The 13843-nt window shown below is 34.4% G+C and overlaps 1 protein-coding gene across 2 annotated transcripts; it reads right to left on the reverse strand.

Moving 5' to 3' along the window:
• Positions 1-497: 497 nt before the first annotated feature.
• On the reverse strand, positions 498-13832 carry LOC138304635 (probable inactive 1-aminocyclopropane-1-carboxylate synthase-like protein 2). 2 transcript variants are annotated; one of them, XM_069244806.1, is made up of 14 exons: positions 12992-13832; positions 11761-12037; positions 11372-11431; positions 10127-10197; positions 9746-9815; positions 9424-9490; positions 8392-8486; positions 7929-8003; positions 5977-6077; positions 5612-5741; positions 3459-3600; positions 2579-2721; positions 2076-2229; positions 498-1692 (listed from the first exon to the last, which is right to left on the reverse strand). In XM_069244806.1, the coding sequence occupies exons 2-14, from the start codon at positions 11872-11874 to the stop codon at positions 1640-1642; spliced, it is 1275 nt and encodes a 424-aa protein (XP_069100907.1). In that variant the 5' UTR covers positions 11875-12037; positions 12992-13832; the 3' UTR covers positions 498-1639. The 2 variants fall into 2 exon arrangements, with proteins under 2 accessions (XP_069100907.1, XP_069100908.1); XM_069244807.1 differs by lacking the exon at positions 12992-13832 and having other exon boundaries at positions 11761-12075.
• Between the last annotated feature and the right edge of the window lie 11 nt (positions 13833-13843).

Genomic DNA, 13843 nt, shown 5'->3' on the forward strand with positions numbered 1-13843 from the left:
AATAAGAAGAAATATTAATCGTATATGTTCTGAAACAATTCCTAACATTTCTTCTACAGTATTGCATCTGATTAATTTTAACATCTAATTGATAATCGATAAAAGCTATAAATTTCCATACAATATTTTTCCCTTAAAATGCTTTATAAATTACTACCACACAGATTTGGTGGTTACGCTAGAATGATCCTATACGCATACATTTCTACATGACAATTGTGTGTCGTTTCTCCATCACTCAATCTGTAGAACCCCTATGATTCGAACCCGGTAAATAGTTCGAGGAATTCGGGGTATTTGAGTCGTCAGAGATTAAGCTCAGAACTTTTGTGCTAAATAGTATTTCCATTATTTATAAAAGGGATGTTAACCGTTCTTATATTAATATTGGATCGAGATAGATGAAAAGGTACATTTTGAAACGCTGTATATTACAAAAATCAAAAGGGTTAAACACCGGTGGTTCGATGAATAAAGGGTATTCGAGGAATAGCGGTTCGAGCCAAACGGAGTTTCGTTACATGAAATATACAGGGTCACGGTCGGAACCATGCGACCAGTTTGACGAGTAGGGTATGTCCTAGGAATGCGAGTTCGAGTTAGAGGGGTTATACTATATATATATGTGTTATCATCTGCACGATACGACTCCAAAGTCATTTTTATTATCGTTACACTTTTTGTTTCAGTATTGTTTTCCTCAGTGATTGTCTACAAGATTTATTCATGTTTTATATTTTACATGGTCTAAACCAGAAATGTCTTTCAGTGGAAAGCAATGCAGTGATATTTGCAACATTTTTAATAAGATCATTTAATTATGAATGTAAAATTACTGTGAAAATATTTTAATTCTACAGCTAAGGTTAAATCGCATATGTAAAACACCAAGATCTTTAGTACAAAATAAAAACCACCGGAAATACCAACATTTACTCGGTATATTCCAATAGCTGTATCAATGACTTTAACAAAATCGCATAGAAAAAGAATTAAATTGAAATTTTCTATAGTTGATCACGTAGAGAAATATTCATATTGTCACTGCAGTCCCACTATGTAACCTCACTAAGCGCAGTTAGCAGTCATATAGACAATAAACTTCAATGGCTTTTTATGACGTCGTTATCATTGTGACGTCACAATTGTTGTGCCAGCGACCATGGAAAACGGCTGTTCAAATGGCTGTTCCATCCTTGACAATAACGAATGATTAATTCATTATAGATTCAAAATCCCTTGGTATGTCAACATAACATTGTAACCAAATGTAAATATAAGCATTGAACATCTTTCAGTTGGCATTCATAGCGCGCTTCATGGAATTTGACTCTTACCAGTTGGCATTCATATTGCCTATGAATGCCAACTGAAAGACGTTTAATGCTTAAATGACTTCACAACGCATTAACTAGATCAAACACTCGTTGCTTTGCATGGTTCACTTCGTTGTTGAGCGTATTAATCGGTATCTGATCGTTACCTTCATTTTGTTGTCATAATAAAGTTTGTCGTGCATAATGATAATGGCGACAGCCGATTGTTCTCTCAACAATGCCGTTCCTTGGGAATACTATGGAAAGGATCGTATTCTGTGTTCTAGTTCTTCTTATTCTTAAGTATATGGATATGTTCCTTATCACTCTCCTGTGAGCGAACAGTTGGCCAGGACATTTTCCATTCTCTTTAAACCTAAAAATATATATTTTGCAAGCAGATGAAATTAAACATGCTATCAAACCAATGCAATTCATATCCACGTATTGATGTTTTGTAAATTATTATTTTCGTTATCCAAATACATTTTATACTGTTAATTTTCCTACTCCATTACTTGATACACCTGATACACATATTAGGCACATATGTCTTAATACAAACTACATAAAACTACATTGGAGAACATGAGTTACTAAATTCATTTGGTATTAACGCAAAACGTATATCATCAACGGAATTTAAAGAATAAATTATGAATATGGTAATGAAAGCTGAGGACAATTACGCAAGGTCTTATCATTAATATATTGTTTTTATTTGGAACGTTAAAAGAATATACTCTCGTTGTAACTAACCTTCAATCACGTGTTCTTTGTACGTAGTAAATGTCAGACGAAACCAGCCAGGGAATGGGGAGAACATTTCTTTTCCAGGGCACAGATACACACCGCCATTGAGTAATTTATGGAACAACGCTAGTTCTTCTTCATCAGTCTTCTTTGGCAAAAACTACAAAAAGTGATATTTTCAATATTTATCGTCAATGTAGCATGCGCTGACATGTACTGTAACATAAGCGGGAGTAAACGTAGTGTTGATTCAATCGGGACTTCAAGGTTAAAACAAAGTTTTGTTGTAGCAAAGCTCAGCAGTACAGTAGGGATATAAGGTATGGACAAACATACTAGTCCGCCCTCTACAGATAAAACTAAACGGAAATGTTTTCTCAGATGTTAGTTAAGGCATTACTATTGCTATGTATAATTAAACACTTCATTGGTAAATGATACAAAGAACGCATTTTAAATGACATAATTTACACCAAGCATCATTTACTTGTCAAGAGGTTTTTACAAACCTTCGTTAAATTCATCCAGATATAGCTTCCAGCGGTTCCCCGATAGAATGGTATCCCTATCCTGTCTAATCCAGCACATGCGATTTCGAAGTTTTCTCGCTGACGCTGTCGATGTGCCGGGAAGTACACAGTGTCCAGCCATTCTGGATATGGAATCGTTTCATTAAGTAATATAAGACTCTTTCATATGTGGATATGAAGGATAGGGATATTCTACCCGAGGGTCACAAAATGTAGTAAAACCCGAGGCTTGCCGAGGGTTTTGCAACATTTTGTGATCCCGAGGGTAGAATATCCCTATCCTTCATATCCACTTATGAAAGAGTATTTTTCTTTCATAACACGACGTTTTACGGCAATTTTACAACTATAATATCCCGCCATTTTGAAATAAATTCGAAGAAATCCACGACTGGAAGTCAATTTCCATACATGAAAAATTACGTGATATTTTCAACACAAATTCCGTTGCTTGCATCTTTTATAGTAAAACCAGTCAATTTTGTGAAAAAAATATTAAAATTTTAAAGAGGAAATAGAGATTTTGTTGACGCCGTGACGTCACGAGGCTACATTGCAAGGGTAGCCATGCAATACAGCCTCAGGCGACATGAGTGTATTGCCCTAGACCAGCCAGTATTACACGTGTAGGTATGAAAGAATATAATTTATCGTATACATTAGTGTGCATGTTGTCTCATTGAAGGTAGGTCAGAATGTCATTGACAACTCTCTGACAGATGCTTGAAAAACATGTTTATTCATTATTTCATTAAATTATCTAAAATATTCTGCTTCTTGTTGTTGCATTAAGCAATACACATGTGGACAACAGTGGAAGGCCATTGTTATTATAAAAATGCTTACAAAGTGTGCCTACCTGTATCTGAAATAATGGCATTTAAGATAATTTGAACGGGGGCAGGAACTGAGCAGAAGTAGGACACTTTTTTAATGTAGTCGATAAGTTTAGTGTTTCTACTGTAAATCATCCCACACCGGAAGCCTGACAGCGATAGATCCTGTTGGTGATAAACAATAACGAAAGCCAATATGACACACGACGAAACTCCACTAGAAAAACACAATACATATTCTGATGAAATATATATTAATGATCAAATACTAACCTTTGATTACATAGCTACCTACTACCACAAATACATTCCTTGATAATAATATATTCAACACAATGAAGTTTACTCCTTGATTACTGATGACAAAGCGCCAACATATATTATTAGAAAGGTTACTGCTAGGTTTACACTATGTTCCCGGCGGCCACGGCAGCCCCGTTTCAGACCACCGTGGACAAAACGTGGTGACCGCGAGACAACGTGAGACAGCGCAGAAGGACGTGATAGACAAACGTAAGCGGCCGTGAATACCGTGGATGCCGTGCCAGATTTTTAAACTGTCAAAAAATTTGCCACGGTAGTAACGGTACTGATGGTGAACGCCACATGACGTAATAAAACGGGATTGACGTAACAAAACCTAACAGTGCGTACGAGGCCGTAACAAAACGTCCAGACGGTCCGTGGTGGAACGGGCAGCAAGCACGTTCCCCGGAATTTCACGGTGATTTCAAGTTTTTTGGCGTTCTGTTGAGTTTTTTCCACGTTTTATCACGGTTGATGCAGATTGGCTGCACGTTTTGTGCCGTTTTGTCCAGGTTTGTCAAGGCTTTGACGGCAAGCCAAGGTGGAAGATAGCCATTTCGATGCGTTCTGTCAAGGCACATCACGGCTTGTAGCGGTTGAAAGCCCGACGTGATACGGCGTGTTGCGTCTTATTACGGTCTTGCGTTGCAAGCAATATATGATTGCCTGGCCCGGTACATATTTTCTACTTCATGGAGTAATTTGTATTAATAAATAGAAATAGTCATTATCAAACACATTTAAAGCATCATATTATACCAAAGCTATTATTGCAAAAGGCAGATTAAGTGAGAACCATTTCAGAAAAAAAATATTTGCGTAGAAACACTTGGCTATGATAATTATAATTTTGTAATCAAAACGTGTTTGAAATGACATTTTCGGCAATAAGTATTGTTTCATTTGCTCCAAAAAAGCCCGGCATCAGACTTTCATCCCTAGTAAGCCTTCGCGGACCGTGAAAAACGTATCGGAGTTTGATCAAAACGTGTAAAACGTAGCAGACCTCTTCAGATCGTAACAGGCCTAGAGAGAACGTAGTGGTATCCTTGATAGACCGTGCTAAAGCCGTAGTGTACCTTTAACCTCCGGGAACAGCACTTTCCCCTATATCCACGGTCTACCACGTAATCCGTAAAAGACCGTGGCAAAACGTTACAAGACCTAGCTCAACTTGAATACAGAGACAAAAATAGCCAAAATTCCACGGCGCACCACGTTCCGGGCAAACGGGGCTACCGTGGTCGCCGGGAACATAGTGTAAACCTAGCAGTACCAACACTCATGTGATCAGATATATTACGAAAGAAGTCCCAAAGCAACATGAATGACAGATACATGATTTAATAAAACCGAACCCCCAAGAGGAGGTGAAAGCAATGATCATGTGACCTTATCACAACCACACAGAAAGTAAACATAACAGTTCGTGATTTGTTCATTTCACAATTTCCGTTTCAAACGCGGGGATTATTTCTTACGAATTAAAGTATCATTAATTACTTAAAAGAAAATAAAAACTCAGGAAGAAAAACTTTCGCGAATTTATCTTGATCGCTAAAATCGCGAAAGTAAGTTGATTTACAGGACGGGTTTTCCAAATAATATGGCTATCTTAACTTACTGAATCTCAACAGGAAGTGGATATGGTGTCAATATGGCTTTCCTACCTTACTGAATCTCCACAGGAAGCGGATATGGTGTCAATATGGCTATCTTATCTTACTGAATCTCAACAGGAAGTGGATATGGTGTCAATATGGCTAAGCTCACTGAATCTCCACTGGAAGTGGATATGGTGGCAATATGGCTAGCTTACCTTACTAAATCTCCACAGTAAGTGGATTTTGTATCAGTATGGATATCTTACCTTACTGAATCCCCACAGGAAGTGGACGCGACTTGGGTCAGGAATATCACACTGTAGTACACTGGTAAATGTCGGTTTGTCGTAACATGACAAAGCATAGATCTCATCTATAACGGCGTGGATCTTCTTTCTTGAACAAAGCATTTATATGGATTAACTTTAATGGACATGTGAGGTATAGAGCATTTGTATGAACTTCATAATTATTTTCCTCTTTCTGTACATTGTTAATTTATACATATGCCAACAGTCATTACAGAAAATAAGAATGTCTACACTTTATTACCTTTGAAATCAAAGCAAAATGATCGATTTAGTAATTTTGCAAGTTTGATATATTTAAAGGGAAATAATTCAAACTATACCTTGCACAAAAGTCCAGTAGATTGCATATATCTTCTTTGCTGTATACTTTCCCTAATGGATTTTGAGGATTACAAATTATTACACCTTTCACAGTACGGCCCTGCACCAGAAAGAAAGCACGACTCTTTTCATAATTACTATTGGTGCAATTTATGATTACATATCATTTTACAATAATTTCACATTTCGAATAACACTAATAAAAATTGTGTTTTTGTATTCATTTTGAACCCGAATCTTACTGGTAATGACACACAGTGCTTTAATACATATAGCATTTAATGGCGGATTTCTGGTATAGGATAATATATCCTCTACACCAGGCTCAAATTCTGTACATACTTTATGAATGCAGTTATTGATTGTAATATCACCTCAGGTTGTCAATTGGCCTTGAAATCATAATATAGATCGATATTTTTCCAATGTCTATCCACTTCATTTTTAAAACAATTTAAGTTCTTAGCACAAACAACACTCTGTGGTAAGTTGTTCCACACCACTGCAGTACGTAGTGAAAAACTGTTTTTTCTTTGTACAGTGTTACATTGTTGAGGGTTTACTTTAAAAGAATTTCCTCTATTTCCGGACCGCGTCGAAACATCTTTCCACATCATCAAAAATCCCGTAGCTTCACGATCGTACATTCCGTTGGTTATTTTGTAAATTTCTATCATATCTCCTCGCTGTCTCCTGAACGCTAGTGTTGGTAAATGTAGATATTTTAGTCTGTCTATGTATGTAAGGTTTTTAATTTCAGCGACCAGCTTTGTTGCCCTTCTTTGTACTCCTTTGATTTTTTTCGATGTATTTCGCTTTGTACGGAATCCAGATAGCACATGCGAAATCAAGATGAGTTCTCACTAATAATTTATATAATAATAGAAAGGTTTCTTTGTCCAAATTTATAAATGCTCTTCTTATTATTGCCATCATCATATTTGCTCTTTTGATTTTTTCAAATATATGGTTTTCGAATTCGAGACTGCTATCGATCATTACTTCTAAGTCTTTTTCCACTTGTGATTTCCTTAGAGTTATATCAGCAAGGTAGTACGTGCAATCGTTAACACTTGTCCTTCCTAAGTGCATGTGTACACATTTCCCAGGATGCAATTTCAATTCATTTTTTTTCAGTGATAACTCTGAATATTTTTGTGTCATCCGCGAACAGGTATATCTCAGAGTGCAGAGTATCCGGGAGGTCATTTATGTATACAACAAACAATATCGGACCTATAACAGACCCTTGTGGATCTCCAGATGTGACGGGTCTCCAAGCCGAATTTTTTCCGTTAATTACAACTCGCTGCTTCCTATCGTTTAAGAAGTCCTCTATCCATTTAACGACAATGAGATGTATTCCATATGCTTTTAGTTTTTTAAGTAATCTTTTGTCTGGTACGGTATCAAACGCTTTCTGAAAATAGGTATAAGTGCAATCAATAGAATTTCCATTATCTAGTGCTCTGGTCCATTGGTCTAGAACCTCCTGATAAACAAACTGTATTGCTTGTTACTGAACAAGGAGTTGGCTTTCATATGATTTACCAAGTGTTGCCGAACAAGCGTTTCTATTATTTTGCTCACAACTGACGTAAGACTGGCGGGCCTGTAATTTCCAGCGAGTGAATGGTTCCCTTTTTTGTAGATTGCACATACATGCGCCTTTTTCCATCCAGTTGGTACCATTCCCATTTCTATAGACTGATTATATAGTATTGTAAATGGCAATGCAATTGTATTTGCCAATTCCTTGAGAAGTCGTGGGTGTACTCCGTCTGGTCCCGGGGATGGCAGGATGGCATAGAAATATAATTTTAATTCAAAACGTTTGTTTTAATTTATCATTTTGTTCCAGAATTAATAAGAAAATAGTAACGTTCACAAGCATTTGAATGCATCAATGACTTAACGTAAGTAAATATAACATGTAAACATATATAATTACCTCGTCAACGGCTTTATTATAATACTCCTCAATGACACTAAGCTGGAAGTCAGCTGCGCCTCCATTCTCACATTCCTGGGACAGGTACGGTAATATTGAAAAAAGTGAGAATATCGCAAAACATATACATGTGATGTACATACACCTGTATCAGTATTAACCACACAAAACACTGATGACTAGTGTTATATCATTAAACCATTAAACAACTGTCGTCAAATGGATCGCAAATAAAGTCCTAAATAAGTTCTAAGTGGCTTAATAAAATCGTTACAAAGAATGACATACCGAAAGCGTTCAATTCATGCGCTGCGGAAAAAGTTTTTTTACATTGTATGATTAGACAAAGACTTTGTCTTGACATGAGCGTGAAATAAATATTACAGATTGTATTTGCAGTATTCTGTTTGATTGTGATAGGATTAGGTTGGCCAGCCTTTACTGCTTCATATTAAACGAGTACCTTAAACATTGGTACTTGGTAGAAACGTGTCCCAGCAACTTCTTCTATATCGTTCATGAATCGCCCATAAGTCGGTATTGGACAGAGTATTGTATCTGTATCGAAAACTAATTATTAAATACCATATGGAAGTCATTACTTACACTGTTGTCAAAATAATTGATAATAATTAAGAATGATAATTTATCAATAAGTTTGAGAACCATTTGAACCATTATACTATTTACAAAACAAAATATCATAAACTTTAACAATCCTTAACTTAATTAAAGTTATATGTGCCGTATTTTTCATACTCACCAATCAAGATGAGCTTTTAATATGTTATTAATCACCAAAAATACCAATTTTTTGAACATTACAGTACTTTCAATGCATAGGTTTTAATTTTACATGTGCAAATAAGAGCTGAAAATGATTCTTGGCAGTACTGCCAAAAAATCATTTATTTACATCAATAGTAAAGTGAAATGAGTACAAACGGTGAGACCATGAAGCCAAAATGTGGTCTAAAATTTCATTACACATTTTTACAATGTTTTTAGTAATTGTAAAGTGACTTCTACAGTTATGTTTTCATTTAATCATATTTAAGGCATAACAACAACAATTTTACAGTACAAAATTTCTGTGTTATAACTAAGGTTTATAAGTCATCTGAAGCCATTTGAATGATTTTTACAGCTTTATTCATCAAACCTTATGGTTTTTGATAAATTAATGATAAAAAAATAGCATGTCAAGATTATCGCCCAGTTACGGCACATATAACTTTAAATCAACCATTGTTTTAAATCGACTTCATTTATTTAATAGTATTTTATGATAAATGAAGAAAACGTCATTCTTGCATGTAAGATTTTGTTTGCGTCTTGGTAGACAACACGTGCATCGGTTAATATCCATTATTGGTAAATTTTAGAATAGCATACTTCTTTTACCCGTATTGAAGATAAACTTTGAAATGATATTATCACAATATAATCCTCCGGATATTATGTCATTGTCTTTTTTTAGGTATTCATTACCTACCACCTTCATCCGCGATTGCTAGAGCCACTGCATTTAGAACAGCTGTCACACCGTCGAGGAGGACTATCTGTAAAACAAATATGATAAAGTGAAAGGTAGCGACATAACACATAGGGTAAGGTCGTTCGGTTGAGAAAATCCGACATAACAATTAACAATTGCCATATTTTACACGTGTCAAGTGTCCCCTTGTTGTAAATTGATATCAAGTTTGCGACCCACATATTAACGGATGACTACTTATAGAAGGAAAACAGGTAAACACTCAGCAAAACAGTAAGCGACATAAAACGTAGATAACAATGGTAGAAACATAAATTACCTTTCCTGGATCCAGAGGCTCCGGTAGGTTTAACTTGGTTCCCAAAAACTTGCCAATATTTTGACGGAGGCTGCATCAACAAAAACAAATTAAACGCTAGAATAATAATTTATTTGATATATGTACATGAGGTTTGCACAACGAGTGGTTGTTGGATTTGGAGTTAATTTAAGTGAATTTTCGGTAGCTTTTTGTCCTACAATGAAAAAGACTAATATCAATTAAATTACAAATATATATATAGCACCATGAGATAGAAGCCTTTATAACTTTACTACAAACGGCTGATTTGAAAACCTAAAATAGATTAATCGATGAGAAAAAAATATTGTCATCATTCTTATATATGTTTAAAGCGTTATATATAAAGTGTATACTCACGTGGCAAAACCTGTGAAGTTATAATAATACAGTGAAGATTTGTCCGCAATCAAAGGAGTCAACTCTTCAACCTTCAATAATGACGATACACATTGATATGTATTTTAATTAACGATTTTCTTCCTTTCTTTATCTTTAATATATGTATATGTAAAACAGTACAAACTCAAACCTTCGGATATTTTATCGTTATTTAATGATACCTTAATGGTTAATATGCAGTCACACCGGTCTATAAAGACCACCCGAGAGACAAATGAAAAATGATCCTAGCAGTCCTTTAATGGTTGAATTGTGTTGATGTTCGTAATTTTGGGATCCTATAAATGTAGTCTAATTAAGCATGTAGTCTTTATACAAAAGCGGTTATCAAAGGCCTACTACCTTTCCGAAACAGCTTTTATTCTATTTTTAAATGGGAATGTAAAACGAGATTGATAATTTTGTAGAGTCTCAAAAGTTATTAACTTACCGTTGATACTACACTCATCATCATCTTCTGAAAATATCATTTAAAATAAATAAAATGTTAATTTTAATTACGCGGGTCGTCTTATGTTTCCAGCCGTCGTCCTAAATACCGCGTGGTAGTTGAATATAACTGCGCCAGAGGTCAAAATAGCGAAATGAATCGCCACAGTTATCATATATTAAACAAGAAATCTTGCATTTTTTAGGTATTATTATCTCATCTTAGGCCATCGATATATAATTTCGTATGTTATCATTGGTTTTAAGAAACCTTAAAATTGCTCCGGAAAGGTAGTGGGCCTTTAAGGCAGGCGTTACTGAGCATCATGATTAGAATGGTTACAATTACTTTATTACACGTTGTTTCATGATACACTATTACGGCAATACATTGAAAGTATGATATTGATTTATACCACTATCTTACTACATCCTCGATACTCCAGGGATTATTATCACTATTGTTTTATCTACCCAGCGAATATGTCATAGCAAAACGTCAGCGACAACGGATGAGCATGTGGTCTGGTCCTTTGATGTTTTGATGTACATCAAATGAATCAAAGGACAGTGCACTGCATTGTTTTAAGTTGAACATCACTCTCTGAAAATCTTCAAAGGAAGGTTCTCAGACCTGTGATTTTTCTCTTGAACTACCTTCAGTTTGATATGACATATTCTAGAAGTGGATGTTACGATAGTGATAGTAACCCCTGGATCATCAAGGTTGATGGAACTAGTATAAAAATCCATGTCATAAAAGATTTTACTCACCTTCTTCAGCCAAATGTCTTCACATGTCTTATTTTCTATTGTACCGAGGTTGATTTTGCCCTTTAAATTAAAATGTGAAGTGCAAAGTTTATATTCTTAAAATGGAGATATCCATTGTGTGTTTCTTCAAGAAGATATAAGGTATATAATGCTATGATTTATAGTTTTAAACTGTATTTCATATTACCAAGGTTCGTTTTTTCACTATGCGCCTTGCAATTGCACTAATTTGTGTAAGAAATGTACATGAGTTTTGGCAAATTATGCAAAATTGTACCTTTTATGTTTTTTATTTAAGTAATTAGTGTGTGTTACGTTTATTGTACCAAATAACCATGACCTCTTTTAATTATAAGATTTATTTATTTTTTTAATTATCATATACTTACATTTGGATTATCTGCAGGATGATATGCATTAGCAGATACCTCCAGGAGATAGTGGACTAAAAACTCAGGTATATTCAGTGCTCTGATAGCACGCTTGGACAACGAGTCCGCCATGTTGGTTTGGTGAGGAGTATTTGTCTAGCTATATTGTGGAACCCTTATATATTCCACATGTCAACCTCTGACACACTAGTTAGCCGTACATTCCCTCTACTCGAGACAAATCACATCATGTTGACACTTAACACACGTGGTCCTTTTCTCACCATCCACATATCTGTAGTGTTACATTTTGTTTTGCTTTTATTTGTTTTATTTTTTTCCTTAGTTGGTTTACATTTTGAAATAAATGAAATGTTAATTTAATACATTATTTATATTTATGTCATTACTATTTCTTGTGTAGGAGGGCTTGTGTTTGGCATTCGGCACTAATCACTCATCATTTTAATAAGTTTTTTCTTTATTTTCCTGTCCCACAACTATATTTTTGCTAAAATTATATCACAACCACGCATGTTTTCTCTAAATCGGTTTTGTTCACTTAATCACCAGATATATAAATAAATTATTTTGTGCTAACTGAAGAATTGTATTCATACAACATTGCGATTGGGAAAATTTAATCGAAACCATGAATAATGAAACAAAAGCAAGTTTTTGTCGAAGAATATGAATATGATAGATAAAATAAATACTGTGAACGTACACGAATACTGAGAACGTACATATTTTCGTTGTAATCATATTAAAGTGCATTTTGTAGTGGAAACTTCCCATTATGATAGGATTGTGCCTTTTCTGTAGTAATAGAACAACTACTGTAATTAGGGGAATTCACCATAGCGCTTCAGTGTTGCGCTAAAATCTGATTACGCCAGCATAAGTAAGTTTAAAGTATACCAAAGATAGAAGGGATTCTCTTAGTTTGATAATAGACAAACCGACCGTGCAGGCCATTTGATAATATTCCAATTGAATTTTGTGAAACTACACCTTTTTCGGATCACTTTATGACGGTATAGGCAATATATTATATATATATATATATATAGTCAGTCGTTATTGTTTTTATTTCTTATTCTTATAGATTTCGTCCGTAAGGATTTTTCTTTAAATTTATCATATATATTATATTATTATTTATTTATCATGAAATATATTAAGATTAAAATACCTTTAAAGCCTACATTTAATACTGCTTTTGAGATTCGAAAAACATGTACATTACCCGCAGCAATCTCTCCCTGCTAGGTTCCTTGTGGTCCCTGTGACGGCACAGACGACAGTAAATGTATATTTAAATAGGAAAGTGTCAACATGGCGCACCTTTATGTGTGTTCTTTTGCGGTGTTTCGAAAATATGTAGTATTGCATATAATAAAAAACAATAAAACTAATTTGAATAGAATTTGGTATGTATACACTGTAATGTGTATGAAGGACATTGTGGTGACCTCTAACTTTTTTGAGTGTTGAACCGATTACTGCGAAACACTTTGATTAGGTAGTTGAGCCATACAAAGCAAGAATTAATGACAAAAATAAAATAAATGTTTTTCCCCAGTCAATTAGAAAAATCGGATGTAGTAAAAGCAAAAAAAAAAAAAAAAAAAAAAAAAAAAACATGAAAGCGAAAGTCGATAAATTTGTTTTGAATGCGGTAGACTCTACAACCTAAAAGGTAGCTTTAACATGATTTATTTGAAGTGAATGATCACTTTTACAATTAACTAAACAATAAGAATAGGTCAATGATTTTTATTAATGGATAACGTTATTATTTTTGATTACGGCTATTTTGTAAAAGTATGTATAATAAACCACTGATATGTAGATATTAAGAGTTATTTCCCTTAGCATATGCGTTTGCTAATTTAGTTTTTGATGTATTTTATTCTATTTTGTTGACATAAATATTCATTGATAATTCAGCAGATATTGGCATAAATACAAACTCCAAATGCAATAGAAACATTTTACTAAAATCTCTATACGAAAGGTCCGATAGTATTATTATTTCAATACATTTCGGTTGAAAATAATAAGTCTACTTTCCTTTTGTATTTCGTCAGTAAATAAT

This window comes from Argopecten irradians, chromosome 12, assembly GCF_041381155.1.
Source record: "Argopecten irradians isolate NY chromosome 12, Ai_NY, whole genome shotgun sequence".
Classification (NCBI taxonomy): Eukaryota; Metazoa; Mollusca; class Bivalvia; order Pectinida; family Pectinidae; genus Argopecten; species Argopecten irradians.